The 24774-nt window shown below is 41.7% G+C and overlaps 1 protein-coding gene across 1 annotated transcript in view; it reads right to left on the reverse strand.

Annotated features, from left to right (window-relative positions):
- Positions 1–1631: 1631 nt before the first annotated feature.
- The window catches only part of mcf2l2 (MCF.2 cell line derived transforming sequence-like 2), a 108141-nt gene continuing 84998 nt past the window's right edge, over positions 1632–24774 (reverse strand). The window contains exons 28-35 of the mRNA XM_034530085.1: positions 22460–22540; positions 18800–18901; positions 16209–16280; positions 15677–15787; positions 13893–14002; positions 13227–13342; positions 6882–6955; positions 1632–4921 (exon numbers count right to left, since the gene is read on the reverse strand). Coding sequence (XP_034385976.1) covers positions 4830–4921; positions 6882–6955; positions 13227–13342; positions 13893–14002; positions 15677–15787; positions 16209–16280; positions 18800–18901; positions 22460–22540 — 758 coding nt within the window. The 3' untranslated portion in view covers positions 1632–4829. The remainder of the gene's footprint in view (positions 4922–6881; positions 6956–13226; positions 13343–13892; positions 14003–15676; positions 15788–16208; positions 16281–18799; positions 18902–22459; positions 22541–24774) is intronic.

Here is a 24774-nt window from a genome sequence, read left to right on the forward strand (position 1 = left end):
TTGAGCTCTGGGTATATTAGTAACTTGTACTCTTCGATTATCCTTGAATTTGTAATATAGGAAAGCAAAGTAAATACATATATATATATATATATATATATATATATATACATATATAAAATTACAACATAGGTTTACTGAGTTTTGAGGTTTGCGTATGCAGCAAAACTCCTTGGTTAGGTTTAGGAAAAGGTCAAGGTTTTGGTTATAAAACAAGTATTACTGCTACGTAAAATAAGTATGCAGCGTGATGTAAGTTATGTAACAAAAGTAAGGTGAAATAGGTCATCGTTGACTTGGTTTCACACAGAGGAAAGTCCTGTGTCTGTTTGTTCCAACCATCCACCTTGTCCTCCTCCACAGAGGACTTTCTCCCTCTTCTATAGTCAGGTGCTCTGACCAGGACAGGCTGGCGGCCTGGGCCTTCGGGATATGGGACATTCTGGATGCCCCTCCCACTTCACCGTTTTCTCCTTTGCCTTTTTTTTTTCCAATACAGTTTTTACAGTTTTTATCATCTGACTGCTCACGTCTCTTGTCCCTGGGAACTTCATTGTAGTTCTCTTTGCTGAGTAAAGTGTGATCATTACCAATAGAAATGCACAGTAGTTTTTCTTTAATATTATTTGCTTAATGTTCTGATGATTTATTCCTTTATGAGTGCAAATTACGAATTTGTTTCACAAAATATGTCAAATATGTTACCCCTGATACCTGCCGGTCTGTTAAAGTAAACCGCCATCACAGCTTTTTGAGCCAATAAACAAACACGAGCATCAGTGAGAAGACTGGCAGCTTCTGCTGTGTTCTTGCTGAATTCATAAAAAACAAGGCAAGTTTGGTGGTAAATGTGTTCTAGAGGCAACATCCACTTCTGAAAAGTGGAGCCAATATAGAAGTGCCTTAAACTTATTGTATAGAAGTCTATGGGGAAATGACTACTGCAATATTTACTGAAGGAATTGATTTATTATCCTTTATTTTCAACATGAGTTTATGGTCTCAATCTCTAGTTTCAAGTCTTCTTCAATACAGCGTGATGTTCATTTAGTAAATTATGCTCCATTTAGAGTCATATAGACCATAAAGCAGCTTTTTAGCTTTATTTGGCTTGTTTAGCGATAGCCAAAATTAATCACACAGGTAATATGAATTACAAATAGATTTTGCTCCCCATGCTAACTAGCAACAGCTAGCTTTAGCATATTGTCTGCAATGCCCTGTCTCCCCAAAATGCCAAACTCAACACTTCAAACTAAAGGTTGACTTCATGGTGACTACGTTGGATTACTTTATGGCACAAAGCAGACCCACTAAAATGTATTCAAAATAGTTTTTTTTCTTCTTCTTTTATGTATAATAACTGCATCATTTTATCTGGTAGCTCGCTTGGTTAATGTAGTGGTGAAAGGGTTTTCTTTTTTTTCCTTTTCTATTATTTGTGAGTTTTTCCTGATCCGATGTGACGTCCTGGGACAGGGATGTCGTATGTGTACAGATTGTAAAGCAAATTTGTAATTTGTGATTTTGGGCTATACAAAATAAACTGAATTGAATTGAATAGTGTCTGATTGTATGTGGTCTTCTTGCTCTGGATGAACATTCCTTTTTCAACAGGATGTAACAAGGTCTATCAGAAATGGGGTCTTTATTTTAAATCAAGCACCTCTCTGTATCAAATCTCAGTCTTACATGCATTATTAAGTTTGGAATAATTGACTATGTCTAAAATACAAAAAAGAAAAAAACAAGGTGACAAAATGAATATCGTAAATGCCTGATCATAATAATAAATCAATATGTACATTGCAATGACAGATTGTACAATATACAGACTTGATACATTCTATAATAGGCTTACAGCAGGATGCAGTACAATAGAAATATTTCTTTACAAAGATACAATATTTGTCATTGAGCAGAGGATAAACCAAATATACAGCATGTTCAAGAGGAGCGTATTTCTTTACAATGAGACTAATATAAATGTATATGACTTTTAATAGAGTTCTGTTACAGTTAGTAACCAAGTTGCAGTCAAAATATCTATCTGTCCGTCCGTCTATCTGTCTGTCCAACCATCCATCTACTCATCCATTCATCCATCCATCCATCCATCTATTGCACCTATCCATCATAGCATCATCCATCCATCCATATATACGTATCCATCAATGCATCGTCCATTCACTTTCTAATTGCTTATCAAAACCAACCTCTGACTTGTTTTAAAAGACTGGTCCCAGTTACTTACTGTAGTTTTCTCACAGAGTAACTCAGTATTACACTTTGACATGTATTCAGTCATCATGTATGTATGTATACAGGTTAATACATTCAGCCTTTTGATAACCCTTTTTCAATTTTTTTCTAACAAGTTACAGAGTGAATGTAAATCAATGTTCTTGTGACGTGACATCCCATCTATCTGCAGATACAGGTTTCTCAGTGAACAGTCCACAGAACTCAATCCGTCAGTAGAAATGCCACATCATGCCGAAAAGCCTTGGAGGGAGCATGGTGTCCCACAATACAGCAGTCATTCAGAAAATATGCAACAATATACTAACACTGTTATTTACAGTTACCAAAATGTCCTCTCCTTGAATGAGCCCTCAGTGTGCAGTGCCATTATACTCTCTGAGAAGGTGAAACCTATACAGCTGATGTTAGGAAACAGCCCAGGTGCTGCTTGCTAAAAAAAACATTTCCCTGAAAAATCACTTGCAACAAATAGCCAGTCCGCTGGCTTCACTTTGCTGCTTTTCAAATTGCTAACACGTGCTAATATCTCGGTAACAAAACCACTGGTGTAAGAGCTTTCCACAATGACTTCAAAAGACTGGCGTGAATCTGACGATGCAGTTGCTAAACTGATCCAAACGCTCAGATTCTACAATTAATCTGGTCTCAAGTATGAGTCCGAGCTCCGCTTGTCTGAGCCACTGAAAAGGAGCTTGCTCATATCTAGCTTTCTGATTGCCTGGATAGCATCGTAACGTATCCATTGTCCATAAAGTGTTTCCATGCACACAAATCAGAAACACAACGCCTGAATATGTCCTGCCTGTAGATACTGTAGCAGCTGGCATCCGGCGACTCAAAGAGTGTGACGTGTTCTCAGAAAGCTTGCTAGGATAAATCCCCTTATGTAGAGGATGAGTCCAAGTAGCATGACATGTCACAGAGATAATGAATCCACCCGCCCATTCATCTAAAGAAGAGATGCAGTAATGCTTAATTCCCATCAAAAGCCATTTGGCTTCTTCTATCTGCTATGCACTGTGCATGTATAATGAATAAACACATGATGGTCGATTCCTCAAATGAATTCTCTGCTTGAAAATAACTTTTTCTTCTTTCTGTTTTTTAACAATGTTCTCAATTGTTGCACCCCTGACTTAGTAAACCCTGTTTTCTTTTTTTAAAGCCGCACCAATCAATGAATTGTGAATGAACAATGAGTCAAAGGACTATGTGTGATGCAAAAGGGGTGGCCAGGGGTGGATTTGATGACAAATCAACTCAACTCTGGAGTTACGCTCAGCTCTATGAATTATTGATCACCTCTTTTAGCTCTTTTTTTGGTTCTATGTCCTGCACTCACTCCGCTAGCACTTTAAGCGCAGTAGCCGCATGGACAAGTCCAGACAAGTCCGCCATTTGTCCACCCTCTGATGACAACGTCCATGTCACACCAAAGCAAACAGAAAGTATCCGTTTCTGCCCCCAAGTGACAAAATACAGTGTTATATTCCTATATGACCTATATTGTTGTTATGTTTGTTTCATATGAATATTCATATACAGTAAATATAGTAAGTATTCTGTCAAGAGAAGCACATCTTGGACCCCCTCCCAGAAGCTGTTCCGTTCACCCACTCCTCCACAATTGACACAACTTGTGAGTGTTCATTGATGCCGAGCAGGAAACCATACAATACATATTAAAAAGATTCTGTCCAAAACAAAACATTGTATCGTATAACACCTGTGAGCACATAATTCAAGTTATTTCCAGATAGATTAAACCATATGTAAAATACTTTTTGTTTTTTTAAACTGGGTTATGAATGAAAACCTCTTTGAGCAATTTACACAGATCATTTGCAAGTCTACAGGTTGTGAAAACGGGCACGTTGGGATAATGCATCAGATTAAATGTGATGATATCATGCGGGGGGCTCTACCGGGGGCCAAGACAGGAAAGTAAGACAACTTGTAGGTTCCTCAGGAGGCAGCAGCTACTGTGAAGTGGCTGTAGTTTGAACCCAAAACGTCCTGAAGCGGGGCAGTGGAGGCAGAACCTGGTCTCAAAGAGTTTGACTTCAGCAGCAACACAGAGCCCGTTGCCGAGGCCTGCTCACAACCAGCACATGGAATTTATTCCTTTCTTCAAGGTTGTGCAAGTCAGAAAAGGGATTTGAGTTTTTCCGCTATTCACCACACTCTGGAATTGCATTTTCTACAGTAAATATTCAGAATTCATCTGACTGGATGTGAAGTTCAGTGTCCACATCCATGCAGTCTTCAGTTCTCCATGGACCAATGAAAGCTGGGACTCCCTTGAATCAAAAGTCTTATATGGCTTTTCCCACTTTAGCAACCAGCCTGAAGGTACCAGCTGTTTCCAGAAGCTTCACTGAGAAGCTTCATGAAAATTAAAATACAATAGCAGGTCATATTTGTAGTTCTAATGAAGACCTTCAAGTAGAAAGCTAAGAGTCGTTGATATTGAAAGTCCAGTTTAGAAAATGTGTTGAAAAACTATCTTTGTGATCCAACCAAAATGTTTGTAGTCCAACATGAACTACAATAGTCAGCCATGTTTATCTGCTGTCCTGAGACACATCTCCCCACGTACTGGCTTCGTTGTCGTCCGAGTCCGAGAGTGCTGCCGTACAGAGATCACTGAAGATATCTGGGGAAAAAACAAGACGGACTCAAGTCAGCTCCAACTTTATATACAATATGACATCTTATTATATGATATACAAATCAAGCATGGGGCAATGTGGACAAACTGTGGCATTCAAACACAGTGTCTAAGAGGGGGGATGCACAGCCAGGACTGCAGTGCCAATAAAACACACCAAACAATGCAGCTTTAATATGAAGGTAAAACAAGGAGACGTCATAGTGGGGCGTTCAATATCTGCAACAATATCAGCCAGTAGAGTGCATAAAGAATTATAGGGAAGTGAGACATGGGCAATCAACAAAGACAGGTGAAGAGGGCCTTTGGAGACAGGCCTCACTTAACCAAAATACTGAAGATGAACTGGAGTTCTGTCCTCCTCAAGTATGAGAAAAACAGAAGAAGAAAGGGATAAAAGGACGAGGAAAGAAGGGCAAGTGAGAGGGAAGTTATATTTGTTTTGAAGAGGGGCGGACAGAGCTCCATAACAAAACAAGCAAGGCTGTAACACTTCAAGGACCGGCCCTCAAGCCGGCATGAAAGGAGGAGATGGTGGAGCGTTGGATGAAGGACAGGGGGGAACTTGAAGCAGACAACAGAGAGAAATAACACATAGTTCAGGAGTGGCTGTCCTTTTCAGTTAATATATTAATGTAGAGTGACTTGATTATCAATTGATTTTGGTTCTATGCTTGGTTGATCATCGCATCAGTAATTATTTGCCTATATGACAAAATAACCCAGCCGCTAGAGAACAAATGTTGGCATGGTACGTTTCTGCAAATATCTGTAGATGCGTTGAATTTGAAATATGTTTCATAAATACATTTCGTATCAGCCTCATTATGTATCACGCTTGCACAAATACTCAATGCCACAATGTGAAATTATTGGTTAGGCTTTGGCAAAAAAAAGAGTTACGGTTAGGAAAAACACACTGGTTCCTGTGAAAATAATAACGTAATGCAACAACGTAACGCAACAACGTAACGCAACAACGTAACGCAACAACGTAACGCAACAACGTAACGCAACAACGTAACGCAACAACGTAACGCAACAACGTAACGCAACAACGTAACGCAACAGCGTAACGTAACTAGCGTAACGCAACTAGCGTAACGCAACTAGCGTAACGCAACTAGCCTAACGCAACTAGCCTAACGCAACTAACCTAACGCAACTCGCTTACCATGAATGAATAACAACCGACTTTCTTACGTTAGCTAACATGCACATTGTTAACGAAACAAAACTAACTTTTGGTTTCACATGGGACATGACAAAGTGGTCTCCTGGGTAATTGTCCTGTATTTGTTTGCCTACCCCTTAGTAGACCTTCTGGCTCTTTATACTTATATTATATGATATTATTATACCATGTAACGCTTAATAAAAAACAGCATCAATGTCCATTTTCCTGCCAGGATGCAAAAATGTCCAAATAAAAATAAAAAAGCATCCACATTCTACTTATCCGTGGTTTGCAGAAACGTACATGGACGACATTTATTCAAGGCAACTGGGCTGCTATTTGACAAAGAAATATCTTTGAGAATAATAATAATACTTAGTTGTTCCTACTTTCACTTCCAGCATCAATAGTACAGAGAGAGTGAGTGCTCCTGAGGAGAGTGTAGCAGGGAGAATGTGTTGCGATCAGTGACATGCTCCGCTTATTCAACTCAAGAAAAAGCTCAACCATCCCCCTCCACTCCGTCCAACCTGAACCCGATCCAACCTGAACCCGATCCAACCGTCCCTCTCTCCCAGAGCAGCGGCCCGCCCAAGCCCACCCAATCCCCCCCAAGCCCCCCCAACCCAACTGCCATGTGAGAGAGTGAGAGAGCAACTGACGGAGTTGGAGTGGAGGAGCGGAGGGAGGAGTGGGTGGGAGAGTGAGAGTGTTACAGCAAGGCTGCCAGTGGTTAGTCAGAAGTAGCAGTGGTACTTAATGAGTGACCTCCTTTAGATGCTGTCTGCAGTATACTGGGCGGGACCAGCCCTGTCTCCTCTGTTAAAAGGTTCTTCACTAGCCTAGGACATGAGACACAATGCAGGGCAGGGTCTTCACTCGCTCACAGGACGGAAGTCAAAACAGTAACACTTTGTAACTTTTTGTTTTAAGTAACACAAATAAACCTATGACAACAACACTTCCATATAGAGACATTCTTGACATGACTGCTCTCTAGAAACAGCCTTTAAATAGAACCTATTGGCAGTTCTTAGAGGACGAAGCTCTGCAGTAGACCTATGTGACTGACACCTCGGCCTGAAACAGAGAATGCATTTCCTTCATAGGTCTCATGGTAAAACACAAGCTCATGTATTTCACACCTGTAGTCGGATTAATTTGGTCCGGTTCCTGTTCACACTGACGTTTTAAAGAAAATGTAACCCAGAGGAGTAAACATGAAGTTAAACAGACGGACAGGTCACTCTTTGATTGGTCAGTTTGGGCATCTGTCATCCCATCATCAGGACCGACATAGAGACATTCAAATATAGTGACTGACAGATGTTTATGCAGCACTTTAATGCTTCTGATGTGTCAGTCAATCATTTTTGGTATTATTAGAGTGCAAATGGTAGTCAAGAGGTAGACTGTAGAAAAAAGAGGTATTGTTCAGCAATGGTTCAGAGATTTTTACTGTGGGATCCCAGTCCCACACTTTTTAATGGAGTTAATATGAAGTCAGATACGAGCACAGCAGTTTAACAGCTAAATGGGGTATTAATGCAAATGAAGAGAAATGCATGAACACATATCTTGAATAATGAGTAATTCAACTTAAAATACATTTAAAATATATGAAAACATTTGTTCATGATTTTATATATTTATATATAACAACAAAGTTCAAGAAAATTAACAACTAAGTAAATAAAAGAGAAAGTTAAATGGAACATAAATATGGGAATTAATACGAAAGAAGAGAGATAAAGAACCAATGTATGTCACATAATATCAATATCAATCATATATTTTGGACTTCGAACATTTGTTTCTCCACCCAAACTGAGACCCAAAAACCACAATACAATCCGAACCATGGGCTTTTTTAACGTTTGCACATCAGAGTGAAGTACTCCCCTCTGTATTCTGTCACCAGGAAGCAACCTCCAGAAGCCTTAAACTTGCATTCTTTCTATTGGCCATCAGGGGCGAGTCCCGAACAGTTAACTGTAACATTTTAGTCACCTTTAAATGTCTTATTCAGAGTTCAGTTGTACTTAGCTCCACCCTCTAGCGTCACTTGTGGTTGCAAAAAAACCAAGATGGCAACAGTCAAAATGGCGACCTCGAGGCTTCAAAATGGCGGTCCACAAACCTTACATACCCTTACAGTCTATGACTGTGACGAATGTAAACCACACATAGCCAACATCAAGCCCACAGGGACAGGGCGATGTGTGTGTGTGTGTGTGTGTGTGTGTGTGTGTGTGTGTGTGTGTGTGTATGTGTGTGTGTGTGAAATGAACGCCTACATCTGGAGAAGATGCACACAGCGTGCACGTGGGTGTACAGGAAACACACCGCAGCATATAGTCCATCAGTCACATCCTGTCAAGTTGCACATTAGCTTTGATCCAACAACAAAGCTCAAAGAAATTTACAATTCGTCGTATTCCTCAAGTGAGGAAGAGAGACGAGTGTGAGTGAGGGAGACCTTTTAGCGGAGAAAACCCATAGAGGCAGGCGACAGGAGACGGTTTTAAGGGCTGCCATATGTATGAGCTGATGAGAAATGAGCATATTCAAAGCAAGTCCAGCCTTTATCTTAAAGAGTATTAGGCACTTTGAAAAAATGCGGGGAGCTCGCGTGAGATCAAAACACTTTCAGCGGTGGATTCCAGAGGCCGTTTCTCCTTGAAGGCCGTAGGCTCTGTGTTTCTGGAGAAGAGGATTGGAGGTTTGGTGAACCAAACACAAATCTATTATTCATCTCCAGCCACTTTGTTTTCCGTCACCACTTTCCCCCCTTGATTGTATAATATAAATCAGACGTTTTGTTGTTGTACCTCCCACTGCTCCGTGATGGTAATGCTATAGTGAATTACATTTTAATTCCAAATGAGCCACACTGAGCCTTTAATCCTTGAAGAGAGAGAACAGGGCAGCAGAGGAGCAGCTGTTGCACCAGTCACATTTCTTTTCTCTTGTCCTGGCTGATTAACGCGGACCAAACTCAAGATAGACATTTAACATGGGAAGCCATGCTATGGGTAATGATTACAGATGGCGATGGAAAAAAAAGGCTCAAGCTACATCGTATCATCAACACAAATACTGCCTTTGTGAAGCCTGATGTTGGATTTGTCTCGATTATCAACTCAATATCCGAGCCTTATGGTGTTGTTGTACTGCACTGCATTATATTAGGAAGTCCATCTGTCATTCTCTGTGTCTGTTGGTGTACAGTGGGGAGAGGTTACAGGGTGCATGGATAAAGCACGTGGCACTGGCCTCGAACGCTAAATGCAAGCCGGCACACAAGCACTTTATAAATAAAACATTGGCTAACATTTGATGTAATCTCTGATCAAAGAATAAGTAGACAAACTTCAGAATCTGAGAAGACTTTTTCATGCACACTCTCTGGACTCACAAATAAATCGTGTGGCTTGATACTCAGCCGGAATATAGAAGGTACCCAGAAAAATAAAAGGTACAAGATCAGGTACAAGTACACACTGACTGTATTTAACACATTTCAACCATTTGTTTTTGGATCACAGTTTGGAAGTTTGGCATTTTGTCAGTTGCCACCTTGTTTTTTTTTTTACAACTACAGGTGACCCGAGGGGGTGGAGCTCAGTACAACTAAACACTGAAGAAGAACAAGAAGAAGAAGAAGAAGAAGAAGAAGAAGAATCGTTGGTGACCAAAATGTTACAATTAACCTTGAAAGTTATAACACAAAATACGACAACGCCTTTGTAGTGACCGTCTAGCCCCGCCCTAAAGCAAACCCTGCTTTAGGGTCTTTTTTACTCTAAATGGACCATCATTTACTAAATGAACATCACGCTGTATTGAAGAAGACTTGAAACTAGAGAGTGAGACCATAAACTTGTGTTTACTGAGGGAATATATCAAGAGAGAAGTATTCATTTTCTCATAGACTTCTATACAACCAGACATCTTTTTACTACAGAAGAAGTCACCCATCTGATGGCCGGCACAGAGAATGCCAGACACTATGTATTCAGTTTGCTTCCTGGGTACATAAAGTTTTAGACTGAAAAGTAATGTTGGCGGCACATAATGGAGGCGTTTTCCGTGGGTAGCAAAGTTATCTGGCAAACTGCTGTTAGAAACAAATAATAATGTTAACAAAATAACCAGACCTTTGGCACGGCATCACAATCAGCCACTTAAGAACAAAAAAGAACTGAAACACTTTGTTTCATTTGCCAATATATGGAGGTCAAGAAAGGGAACACTGGAGGTCAAGAAAGGGAACTTTAAATCATTCAATGAAGAGAGGGAGAGAGAGAGAGAGGCAGACAGAGAGAGAGAGAGAGATGTTTTCGCCAAAATGTATTATATGTGTTGAAGGCTGTGCTGTTAAAGTATAACAGTGGTTATATAAATATATAGCAGCAGCTACTGTGTTCTGGGAGGTTTTTGTCAGCTTCAGAAAGGGCCGTCTGACTGGAGGCCAAGCGGTGGAAACATCCTAAATACTGAGACTGATATAGTTTTCTTTTCCACGGCCGCTTTGCCTCCCAGCCAGACAGCTCAGGTTGCCCAGAGCTGAGTATACAACGAGAGTAAATAGGCACAAGTCTCATTCCAGCCCTGAATAGAAACACTGAGATGGACTGAGTTTGCTTTGGGGTTGGGGTTCAGATTGGGGTCACTTCACTCAATACATTTGAGTTGAGCCTCACAGACTAAGTGGAGAATGGCTCGAACAGCATGAGACGACAATGAAACAGACCTTACACATGGGTGGAAACCATTAAAAAAACATCATTACAGGTAAGCCACCATTACAGGAGTAAAGTGAAGACAGCACAACAGCTTTAGAGGAACAGAGGAAGATCATCATGCTTTCCTCAACATTTGATCTGCACAAACATGAGGGAGACGTGATCAGTCACCTCCACTTCTGAGCTTGAAGTGAATTAGTATGCACATCTTACAATTCACAAATTGAGTATGATGACATTACATTTCATTTAGCTGGCGCTTTTATCCAAAGCGACATACAATAAGTGCATTCAACCTGAGTACAAACTCAGAACAACAATCAAGAAAGTAACGTTTCTTCAAGAAAACTAAACTACAAAATGCTTTAAGTAAGTGTCATTTAAGTGCCACTGAAGTTCTAATCTGTTTTTATTCACGTTATAGTCGGAAAAGATGTGTTTTTAGTTTGCCTTTTTGTCATGGTGCAACACAGAGATATTTCACCTTGAATTAAGCAAACCATTCTGGATCCAAACACAACTAATCACCGTTGTGTCATTTCTCCACAGGGTAGGGACAGACAATCAGAGGATGAGGAAAAAAGAATGCTGAGGGTGACTTAAAGCTCCAATGTCACAATTTGCTCTGGCGTTTGTAAATTGAAATTAAAGCTCGGTAGAAATGTGTCGGCACGGCATCCTTTTAGTGCCAAATGATGCATGAATAAAAGGACACAATGATGCAATGTTTCAACGAGCTGATGGCTGGATGCTTTGTGCATTCTAAATATCAGACCGGCAGGTAGCACACAGCGCTATAAGGCCCATTGAGCTGTCCCGTAGCAGGAAATGACCATAACACAGCTGCAGGTGGTTGAAAGGGCGGTTTGTGACTGCAATGAGTCAGATACTCCTTCACTAGATGCCGACTTTTAAAACGTGTTGCCTGGAGTGTCTTTTGAAACTACAGCTCACCTCCCGCGACAACTGGTTGGAAACACATTTCCTAAGGTTGATCCCGGTGATCTTGTGCCAGAACACCTTGTGATATACTATTTTACACTCAGATTTAAAGTTGTAATCAATACATTTGTCTGTAAGCTGTCTCGAGTTTCAAAACATGGCAACTGGCTGAAACACAGGCTGTAACTGTCCACTGATGGCTACCTCATGGCTGTCTCAGTCAGCGGTGCAGGTTTGGATCTTTACATAATTGACCTTTGAGCGTTTATTTTAAATTATTTTAATAGATTCAATTTGTGAGGATGTAGAAACAGCTGTAGCTCCATCAGTATAATCCTCATAGACAGAAATGTAACATTTACTCAAGCTGAACGAGGAATAGTTGAACAACAACCGTAATGGTGGCAATCAGAGAGGGAGACACGGTGTCCTCACAGCAGGTGTTAAGCCATGTAAACAAACCATGTGCCGATCAGCTCCAGGCACAGGTACAGAAAACACACGCTTTGTATTGTATTGACAATGTATATTTACTGGAAAAGGCATACAACATAGTCAACAGCAAGAAGGAAACTTTCAGCTCCCTCCAGCCAGTCGACACCTTATTCAGGTCTTAGTGAAATGATATGACGCCTCATTTTAACCTCCCTGATCAGCCGTCTCCATCCATTCACAAGGATTATTGTTATTGCTGTAACAGTTGTGTATCCACGTCTTTGAGTGTCTAGAAAAGCGCTATATAAATTCAAAGTATTATTATCATTATTATTATTATCCAGCTCTGCAGCTTGATCATATCGTTATATTTGTGAATTTGTGGATGCTACAGCTGGGTGTAATATTACCTGAATACTCTCACAATTGGCCTCACTCTCCTAACAATCGTAAGACTCAAGAATACCGATATTAACAAGCCAAGTTTTCCACAACAAAATGCTGAGTACGCAGAGAGTAAAGAACAAATCTGAAAGTAAGGCGAAAACAGAATAGAAAGACAAACTGCGGTCCTTTTGCTGCCATGGAGAATGTGATTCAACAATAGAAGTCGTCTGCGAAGAATCGTGAGCCAAAAATATAAACCCCTTCGGAGAACAAAAAAACAAAAACATTCTGCAAATGAGAGTGGAAACAGAAAACTTGCACTGCAATTACAGTTTATTGAGGGCAGACAGACAAACACGAGTGCCCTAAATAAAGTATAATACAATGTCAGTTTATTTTGGTCTTATTTGTGCGATGCTGGCTCTAATTGTTCTGGGAACAAGTTGTGTTCTTGCACCTTTATTTAGGGAACAAGGCGTGTTGGCAGATGGGGACCCACTCAGCCAGAATTCAAGTATAGTGCTGAGTCAGGGAACCAGGGAAACAGTGAGCGGGCTGACTGACAAACAACAGCTCTACCATGGAGCCCACTAAAACTCACCAGTGTCCGCTCTCCGCTTCCTCCACAAACTGGACCAGGTCGCCCGCCTCCAGAGAGAGGTCTCGGCCTTCATGAGACTCATAGGTCAGCTGCACCCGGAATCGACTGCTGTCACCCTGCAGAGAGAAACAACCGAGTCAAACAGCTTTACTAAGAGCAGGGCAGGAATGCTAGAGCTTGAGCTGGTAAAAATAACACACTATCTTGTGTTCTCCACGGGAGGCGTTTGCTTTTAGTTTACGTTGGCCTTTAATTTACGTTGGCCTTTAGTTTACGTTTTCCTTTAGTTCACGTTTGCTTTTAGTTTACGTTTGCCTTTAGTTTACATTGGCCTTTAGTTTACGCTGGCCTTTAGTTTACGTTTGCCTTTAGTTCACATTTGTAAATTCCTTGAAGAGTGTGTGCGCCACTAACATGCTCAGTGTGTGTGTGTATCTGTGTGTGTGTGTGTGTGTTGTTTGTGTGGCTGTCTGTGATACATCACACAGACGATAATGGATCTTAAAAGGCTGTCGTACTGAGCAGATCTCGTCTCTCCTCGTTCGTTTCTTAAATGTCAAGTCTTCAGTGCCCGCTGCTAACCATGTCCACAGGAAATAATTAACCAGCGGGGATCAGAGGGTGATTTTGTAGAAAAAGGGGAGAAATTGAAGGAGCTTCACCTACGTTTTTATTGTTGCCTTCCTCTTCTGAAGAGTTGGAGGACTCCTCTGCACTGGAGGGGATCGTCTCAAAGTCGTCTGTATCCATGGAAGGGAGCCTTCTCTGGGCCCAGCCTGAGGGGAATCCATACACATTATTAACCACCGAAATGTACTCATAAACAATTCCACTTGGCAGGCGATGATGCTTCATTGACAGAAACACTGTGTTGCTGTGCAGTTCAGTCATTTGTCATGATGAAAGCTCAGCACTGCTCTGCTAGAAATTATATTTCCAGACAACAAAACTTCATTCTAAATTACGTTTCAAGGGAAATGTATTTTCTCCGGGATTATGTTTTTCCTTTGGACGCATCACAAATAGGTTTCATAGAACATATGTTCACGCTGTTCATGTCCTGTGTGGAACCAAGAGAATAAGAATGTATTTACATTTCCATCTGTAACTTCAATAACTTAAAAGTCATTCCAAGCCAAGCCATGCAGTGTCACTCAACCTAACCAAATAGTTGTGTTGCCTAACCATAAGCGAGTCATTTTTGTCTTGTAACCTTGTGGTTTCGAGACTGATCCGGGAGAAAACACATTTCCCTCAAAACCTAATTGAGAGTACAATTTAGTTGTAAGCTAAAGTATTTCTGTGGGAGACACGGTTCCACAGCTTGATGGATCTGTTTGCAATAATTCAAACTGTAGCCAGGCGTCTCACACAGAATGACTACTGACTGATCCTGAACTTTATGGAATACTTAATGATATTTCCCCGACTCTGAAGGAAGGTTTCAGGCCAAAATGACAAGTTCTAAGCTTCCTTGGAAAACGTTGCTTTCAAAAGGGAATAATAAATGAAGGCTTGTGCGCATGACTTGCAGAACTACTTCATATGTGCTTTGCTGTCACTTCAACAGAAGCAGATATGAAAAACAACATTTCTGATCGGGGTTTAAAACAATGTTGCGTTGTATTGTTTAGGAGTAGGAGTAGGTGGCCGAGCTCAGTTGAGCTGTAGGCGTGTGTCTCTGATTGAGTTGTTGGGTGAATGCAACAGTGAGCACACCAAGCTGGATGACAACAGTGCTGGTGTGCCTGGAGCCCCACCCAGGTAGATAACCACCAGTCACATGGCTCACCTTGGATGGCACTATTTTGGCACTATCGCCTATTTTGTTATTTATATATGAGGACCAAAAAGCGCACTGACTACATTCACATGCACAAAGTATTCTGTTTGTTGCCTTTATTCTGAAAAAAGGACAAATTCCTTCCGAGCAGTTCACACAGTTGACCAAAAAGACTTTCAGACTCATAGCCAGTTGATTTAAACGTAGAGAGCTGGCCGTGAACAGGGAGGAGACTGTGTGTCCTAAACTGAAACGCACATTCTGGAATCACACATCTGAAAATGCTGCAGTCAGAATATCCAAACTGAACATGAGTTGACATCACCCATATTCAATTGGGAACATTCTCATATTCTGAATAATAGTGGAATAACGTAGTCCGTGATTTGGCCACAGAACACTTGGACAGTGCTGCAACGAGCTGTGTGGAGTCATTTGAAGGTCATGGCAGCTAAAAGGATGGAACTAGAGGTTTGATTTACAGCAGATTTCTTTGGAGAACTATTTATTTTCTTTAGTTGTAGAAGAAGAAGAAGAAGAAGAAGAAGTTACACATCACAAGAAGCACTAAGACAACAAATATTATCAACCTAAACAAAGTCAAAAAAGGTATCAGAACTAAAACCACACCAATGAGTGTAGGAGATGAGACCTTCTCTGCCGTTACCTGGTTGGGAGGTGGATCTAGGGACAGCGGGGGGGCCGCCAGCAGCAGCAGCGGTGCTGCTAGTCATGCTCTGACGTTTCCTGACTGCAGCCATAGCACCACGCAAAGTATCTGGAGGGAAGCCAAACGCTTTACACCACCCTTTCAACAAAGATCCAAACGTGAAGCTCCCGACGTATGAATCAAATGAAATGAACTCTCGATCCAACACTACTCATGCGGAAATCAAACCGAGTCGTCCGTGGGTCTAAAAAGCAGCACCAACACACTCCGTCTGACACTCTCCTCATCCGATGCTCATGCACTTCCAAACGTCACATCACGGATCACAACACGGAGTCAACGCAGCAGGCGAGAAACGGAGGACAGCGAGCACATCAACACATGCACACACACACACACACACACACACACGCACACACACGCACACATAAAAACACAGCACACAAACAGGTTGTGCCTAACAAACCAAACAGTGCGCTAAAAGGCCCAGCATGCTCGGAGCCTGCGCATCACAGACGTGTTCATGTACCTTCGTAACCAAACGGAGTGGGGTCACTCTTTATCTCGTGTCTCTTGCTCTTTATGCTAGCAGACAGGGGACCTGGCCGGGGGACAGAGCATGCAACCAGAAGCTTTTATTAGGTACTGACATTTGAAAAAGAAGGCAGACACACAGCGTTGAACCCACAACCCCCTTCAGACATGACATCTGTAGCATGGAGCTCCCTTCTGTTAAAGCGAGGGCTTTTCCTCATCCAGACATCGGTGTACGTGAATGTGTTCAATATGACTTTATTCAGATCCTTATGAAAAGAGTCTCAGTTCTCATGCCATGATCGCTATCTGGTACACAGAGGAAGATGTGTAATGATTATCATGAGACTCACCTCCTCTCTGACTCTCATGTCATTTCTCATACGCTGTAAATAAAGCCGTTGCTGGATATTCATACACTTTAGGGTGAAGGTGTAAAAATGGATTTCCTTGACAACGTAAAATTGGCTTTTTTTTTTAATTGAAATAATGGAAGATAAAACTAAGTTCTCAGGATCCCTTTGTACGTCTGAACTAAGGTGTTTTCTAATCCTGTGTTTATGACTGAAGAGCATGTGGGGAAAAAAGGTATTTCCAGGACCATTGTACAAAGCAACTTTTTTCATGCATGTAAACAGGTAAAGGCAAATTTATTTTGAATTGCTCTTGTGATACAGATTTTGGCCACATGGCATGTGAGGTGACTTTTAATTTCTCCATGCACTCTGAACACAATATTGTGTGGTGACAAGTTATGTTGGATGCGTTTAGTACGTAGAACATGGACCACAATGAGGAATACAAGAAAAATTATCCTGGCAACAACAACAACAAAGTTTTCAAAGATTAAACCCAATTAAGGAACTTATAAAGATTGTCCTGGCATCACCTGTTCATATGTCATAAACACAGGAGAGACAACAATCTAGATCAGACTTAGAAAATGGAATTTCTCACTTCAAAGGAGAAAATAACCTTTAAATATATTTTTGTTTTTAACAAGGCTGAGATTAGGAATGAGCGATTTTCTCCAAGGCCACCACAAAGATGTTACAAAAGAACATTGTGGCATACATGTAGGTACAGCAGTGCCACTGTGTGTGTGTGTGTGTGTGTGTGTGTGTGTGTTTTATTTTACCAGTGAAGGGTAATATTTTCCTTGATATTAGTGCCCACGTTGGATGAGGATCATAATAAAAGGCCAAAAAGCTACGGCTACATTCCCAACTCCACTGAGCATTTAACCGTTCTTATTGAAACATGCCGACTGCGGTACGGGGGGGAAATACAATAAAACAGTTCAAGGGGAAACAATAATAATGCTCTTCATGGAGGTTTGAATTCCACCCCTGCCTCTGCCCGGTTGAGAATGAACTCCTCATCTATATTCCTGTAGTAAATTGCACTTCTACTGGCACTTTGAATGTCACCCTGCATTCCAAATGTCAGCTTATCAAAATGATTATTTCCTTGCCGTCGCTTTTGAAAAAGAAACGGTACGTTTGTTCATTTGCAGCTCTTTTCTTCTTAGATATTGTTTTCATTCTCGTCAAAGGCTTTCTCTATACATCTCATACGATTCAAGTTTCCTCACTACAGATTTCATTTGAGTGTGTGTGTGTGTGTTTTTCATGACTGAAAATTTATGAAAATAACAAAGGTTGTTGAAAAGCGATGACATGTTATGTACTGAAGGGCAAAGCCACCTAAATGCTGTTTTTTAATCTTTTAATTGGTCTCTTTAGGTGTTTTTAAAAAATAGATTGAAAGAGTTGGAGTTCATCTGGTTGTAGATGTTTTTTTTGACTGAGGTACGTGCACCTGTGTGAACTGGGATATGATGACTTATGTCTTAGTTTTGGTTTTACTCTTCTTTTTTTTTTGCATTATTATTATTATTATTTATTATCTGTCACTGTTTTATGTTGTATGTCTGAAAATGTGCTACTGGCGTCTTGGACAGGACACTCTTGTAAAGGTAAAATAAATGTAAAAATAAATAAATGTTGTTGTCAAACATTTTTCCGACCTCAACATTATATATAACTCACATTCATCTCACTGCATGCACCTTATGTATACTGTATAACCTTACTGTACAATAGGTTGTACACCAGAGGATATCTTCATGAACTCCCCCAAACAACATTTTTACATGAATTTCTCCCTTTTAGAAACAGACAGTTGTTTCCTCAAGAAACAGCACGGTGCATGTCCTTTATGATGTGTATGATGTAGCAGATATTTTACAGAAATTCCGCTTGTACTTTAAGGCAACAGCCAACCTTTTTCTTTGCATTAAATGATCTTTTCTTTGCATTAAATGATCTTTTCTTTGCATTAAATTATCAAGACAAAAGGTCTCACATTAACGACCTTCTTATTCAACACTGTGGGACCGAAATAACTAACATTAATAATTCTTCTTAATAATTAACTAACGTTAATCTAGAAATGCAGTGTAATAAATAGTGTTCTACCGGTCTGATGTGTATACGTTTCGTGAATGTGAAGTAATTAAGAGTCTAAAAGCATGGGAAATATAGAAATAGCAAAACCTGGAGGCAGGAACACTCGGTCAGATACCTTTTGTGCGTTGTGTGGCGAAGGAGGAGGAGGAGGAAGAGGAGGTGAGAGAGGAGGCGAGAGAGAAGCGGCGGGTGACCACTGCCTCCTTAGCAGCAGGCTCTACAGCCGGAGAGGAGACGGGGGGGTGGGGGGGTTATATAGAGCTTAAATGGGAGAAGAGAGCATCTTTTCACATGAAATAATTATGGTATGAGCAGTGACCAAACAATACAAAGTACTTTTTCAGAAGTGACATGTGAACGCCATGAAACAACAAGCAAGTTGAAAGAGGGAAAGAGGGAAAGAGGGAAAGAGGGAAAGAGGGAAAGAGGGAGCAGGAAATGAAAGACACAAAGAGAGAAGCAGAACGCTTTCGACCTCCTCTCAAGGTCTTCCTCAGAGGAAGATGGAGTTTGCTGAGGTCACATCTCCATGACAACTAATTAAGAAACGTTGGTCACGTGATAACTGCTTCTTCACAATCTATTTCTTAAAGTGCAAGTTGAACATTAAAGAGTAACATCCACCAAAAATAAACAAAGCAATACAATACAGTGGGGGAGAGTGTTTTATGTTTTTGTCTCTGGGAACAGTTTTCAGCGGATATCGTTCCTATTTGATTTTTCATCTGTTGAGCATTAAAATAAATGCAATAACTCTCTATTGAGGGGGTCGTGTGGATCTCAGGGACCTCGATTTAAGAGCTCCGCATCGCTATCCAGGGGTGCATATGTATCGTATCGAAACTGTCAAGAGGCTCAAAGTGACTCATATTTTGTGATGAACGGACAAATATCACATTGATCATGACTTCAGGGATCAACATGCTTCAACTGTGCACGTACCCTTAAAGCCAGCTGCCAATGTCCTCAAGACACATTCATGAAGAATTACACTGCATGTGTTTTACTTTTGATATAAGAGGTGTTAGTTATGGGAGACCTGAGAGGCAAATGTGTCTCTGACTTAAGAACAGGTGAAAAAAAGGTTTTGCTAGGATAATCGTTCTCAGTTCATATTTGTGTGAAACAGGTGGGGAAAAAAGCAGTTTGTCCAGGATAATTTTATTTTTTAAATATATTTATATAATATATATATATAGAAATAAAGAGAGAGAGAGAGTGAGAGAGGTTAAAGCACTTTGACAGGTGATTTTGTTGTTTTCTTGTCAGTATCATTTTAAGTTTGTGTCTCTAAACACCAGCTACATACTGTATATTGCTTGTTACCAAGTCATGTAAATTCAAACTCACACGGAAGAAAACATGAATGATTTTAGTCATATTTAGAATATGGGGTAGTGGTGCACACACAAAAAACACACAAAGAGAAAACATGACGATTCTGGACAAACTTTTTTTCACTTGTTCCTAAATAATAAACACCAGACCAGACTTTATTTGTACCCCTTGAATCTCAGGACTCCCACAGTTAGGAGATCATAATTAAACAGAATCAAGATGACAGCTTGGTGACAATGAGACCTCTTCAGCATGGACGTTAATAACCCTGATGAACACCTGCAGGTGGAACTCCACCTCTCTAACTGGCGACAGGCTGCTTGCCATTCACAGGACGGAGCACACAGAGTGGCCCTTAATTCCACTCCTTTGTTCAGTGATCTCACACGTTGGGCTTATTGCAGGGAGCACTCCTTTTAATGGTGACTCTTCACCTGCCAACGACTCAGCATTGATTTCCATCTCACAGCGCCCACAGTGCTCAGGACTCTGTAGCTCAGAGTACTTGATGAGGACGAAATACATATGCAGTCATTATAATGGAGATGAGTTCATACTGGAATTCAGTTAAAGTAAGGAGCAATGTTCTGGTTATTGACTGCAATTGCAACCACCAGACCAATTGATGTTAGTAGAATGAATTTATTCTTCTTGAAGCAAAAGGGAACTGCTTTCCTAGAAGATAAAGAGTGGTATAAAAGACCACGCTCGTATGACAAATTGCTAGGATGCCATCATTTTTGGAATATCTTTCAAAACAATGGACATGAGTCTTCTTCTATAACAGCCTCCACTCTTCTAGTATTAAGCTTCCCACCATGTTGGACATGGCTTCAGGGATTTGCGAGCGCATGACTGATGTTGGGTGCTAACATCTGGCTCAGGGCTGTGAGCAGGCCGATGGAGATCTTCCTCCCAAAAGTGTAAAGATGTAGAGATGTCCACATATCTTTGGCCATGTAGTCCTCCTCCTTTACGTTTCTAATTATTATTCCAGCTGTACAAAAACCGTCACGTCATTCTCACCAGCATGCTGTGTGTCGTTACACAGAACCGTCTGATGGGTCATTGGAATCAGTTTGGAAAAGGGCAGGGATTTGATGAACCATCTGTCAATCACACCATTATTAAAGAAGGTCGGTTGGTGTGAACCGATGTGGTTCGGACATCAACGCATTACTTGAAGTCTGACCAGATGGATTTTGGTGTAAACGTCGTGATATGAAGAATTTGTTCTTAATCTGTTTCGCATGGCCAAATAAAGGTTTAAAAAAAATGGCGAGAAACCACCGACCGTGTAAGGCGACTCGACTCTTTTGTACTCCTTCTTTGATGATTGTTTTTGCTTTGCAGTTCTCTCATTTGATGTTGAGCGACGTTGAAATGCGAGCGTTCTACTTTTTGGCACTTTGATTTGATTTGACAAGTCACAATTGAGGGGGGAGGCGGGATTAGATGGCGTGCGTGTCCACGACGGGACACAGCGGTTAGAATGACGCAACTCTGTTGTGCTGATGACATTGATGGTGTGGAAATGTACACTAGAGGGGATTTATAGAGTAAATGCTGAGTTGCATTAACTGCAAATAGTATCAGATAAGAAAACAGAGAGGCCTCTTACTAAAATAGGATCAAATGTATTCTTTACACGGGAAATAATGTCTCTAATATAGGCCTGATTCCAATACAGGCCTGACTCTCGCTGCATTTTAGCTCAATTAAATGAACAGTTTTTCCACTTGGAATTTTCATTTGTATATTTTCTGCTTCCTTCCTTTCACCATCCCTCATTATCAGTCTCATTAGGGGCATGCGTGGCCCAACTGCTGCGACGTGGAAAGCCCAACTTGGAATCACGACCTCCAAAAATGTTAATACGCCTCCAAATGTCAAAAAGGGGCTTGAATATTAGAGGTTGACATTTAGCGCAGTGCTGTGCGGCAGAATGTAGCCTCGCCGCGGTGTCACCAGATTCTCTCTCTTTCTATCACTCTCTCTATCTCCTGCCGTCTTCAGCTGTCTTCAAAATGCTGTCTCTTCCGTCCCTCTCTTTCCTGAATCACAGCTTCCTCGTTTGAGCTCCGAGCAGATGCAGAGGATACCGACGCCGGCAGATAAACGTAGAGAAAGAGGAGTGGAGGCTGCGAGCGCCGGGTCGCACGGAGAGACGTCTACGAGATACCCGCCGGCACAGAAATCTATAGAACATTTGAGGAAGAGAAAGAGGAGGACCAGAGCACTTATGTGACTGGAGAGTGGAGACTGAAGAAAGGACAGATGAAAAGGTAGAAGCTGCGGCAGTGCAGAATGATGACGGTTATCACGATGATGACAGATGAAGGACACACAGAACGGACAATGAGGGCCGTGGTGTCGACAGCGACGGTGATGATCACGATGAAGGTGGCGTGAGTGAGCGCTTGCATTGTGCCGTTACCTGCTTGAAGAGACCTCCTGTTGGAAAGCCCCTGCAAGGTGAAGCGTTTCCTAGCGTTAGCAGCCGAGGCCGAAGCGTCGACTGAGTGGGGAAGCGAGAGGGAACAGGGTTTAGTACAGAGGGAGAGAAGGAGAGAAGGAGAGAAGGCCTTGTGAAAGGCTCCATATTGGGCGATGACAAAAACAGCACTGAACGCTCTGAACAGATGCACCACCGGTTGGAACCTCTGGGGCTGCAAAAACGAAGAAATCGTGGTATTGGTAAAAATGCAGTTCTTCAAATGGACATTTGAGTCAGACTCCATCAGCTTCATCAGCATCATCAGCCTCATCATCCTCATCCGCCTCATCATTCTCATCAGCTTCATCCGCCTCATCATTCTCATCAGCCTCATCATCCTCATCATTCTCATCAGCTTCATCCGCCTCATCATTCTCATCAGCCTCATCATCCTCATCATTCTCATCAGCTTCATCCGCCTCATCATCCTCATCATCCTCATCATTCTCATCAGCTTCATCCGCCTCATCATTCTCATCAGCTTCATCCGCCTCATCATTCTCATCAGCCTCATCATCCTCATCATTCTCATCAGCTTCATCCGCCTCATCATCCTCATCATCCTCATCATCCTCATCATTCTCATCAGCTTCATCCGCCTCATCATTCTCATCAGCCTCATCATCCTCATCATTCTCATCAGCTTCATCCGCCTCATCATCCTCATCATTCTCATCAGCTTCATCCACCTCATCATTCTCATCAGCTTCATCCGCCTCATCATTCTCATCCGCCTCATCATTCTCATCAGCTTCATCCGCCTCATCATTCTCATCAGCTTCATCCGCCTCATCATTCTCATCAGCTTCATCATCCTCATCATTCTCATCCGCCTCATCATTCTCATCAGCTTCATCCGCCTCATCATTCTCATCAGCCTCATCATCCTCATCATCCTCATCATCCTCATCATTCTCATCAGCTTCATCCGCCTCATCATCCTCATCATTATCATCAGCTTCATCCGCCTCATCATTCTCATCAGCTTCATCATCCTCATCATTCTCATCAGCCTCATCTTTCTCATCAGCCTCATCATCCTCATCATTCTCATCAGCTTCATCCGCCTCATCATCCTCATCATCCTCATCATTCTCATCAGCTTCATCCGCCTCATCATTCTCATCAGCCTCATCATCCTCATCATTCTCATCAGCTTCATCCGCCTCATCATCCTCATCATTCTCATCAGCTTCATCCACCTCATCATTCTCATCAGCTTCATCCGCCTCATCATTCTCATCCGCCTCATCATTCTCATCAGCTTCATCCGCCTCATCATTCTCATCAGCTTCATCCGCCTCATCATTCTCATCAGCTTCATCATCCTCATCATTCTCATCCGCCTCATCATTCTCATCAGCTTCATCCGCCTCATCATTCTCATCAGCCTCATCATCCTCATCATCCTCATCATTCTCATCAGCTTCATCCGCCTCATCATTCTCATCAGCTTCATCATCCTCATCATTCTCATCAGCCTCATCTTTCTCATCAGCCTCATCATCCTCATCATTCTCATCAGCTTCATCCGCCTCATCAGCCTCATCATTCTCATCATCCTCATCAGCCTCATCATTCTCATCAGCTTCATCCGCCTCATCATCCTCATCATCCTCATCATTCTCATCATCCTCATCAGCCTCATCATTCTCATCAGCTTCATCCGCCTCATCAGCCTCATCATCCTCATCATTCTCATCATCCTCATCAGCCTCATCATTCTCATCAGCTTCATCCGCCTCATCATCCTCATCAGCCTCATCATCCTCATCATTCTCATCATTCTCATCATCCTCATCAGCCTCATCATCCTCATCAGCCTCATCATTCTCATCAGCCTCATCCGCCTCATCAGCCTCATCAGCCTCATCATTCTCATCATTCTCATCATCCTCATCAGCCTCATCATTCTCATCAGCCTCATCCGCCTCATCAGCCTCATCATTCTCATCAGCCTCATCATTCTCATCAGCTTCATCCGCCTCATGCACCAAAGACTAGGCTTTATGACCATCTGTTGTTTCCTTCATTTTCTTAAATGCATCATCCATAGCAACAAACAGTCTAAGAAGAGAAATACGTTGCAGGTAGGGGATGTGGAATGGAGGCAGGGGGAGGAGAGGAGATGGTGTGGAGAGTAGAGGAGAAATGAAATGTCAGGCCAGTGGGTAGTAGAGACAGAGGGACGGAAAGAGAGCGGCAGGAGGGGTGACAGAGGCAGAGGTAAACAGAGTCAACGAGAGGAGGAGGTG

The sequence above is a fragment of the Cyclopterus lumpus genome, chromosome 4, assembly GCF_009769545.1.
Source record: "Cyclopterus lumpus isolate fCycLum1 chromosome 4, fCycLum1.pri, whole genome shotgun sequence".
NCBI classification, from domain to species: domain Eukaryota; kingdom Metazoa; phylum Chordata; class Actinopteri; order Perciformes; family Cyclopteridae; genus Cyclopterus; species Cyclopterus lumpus.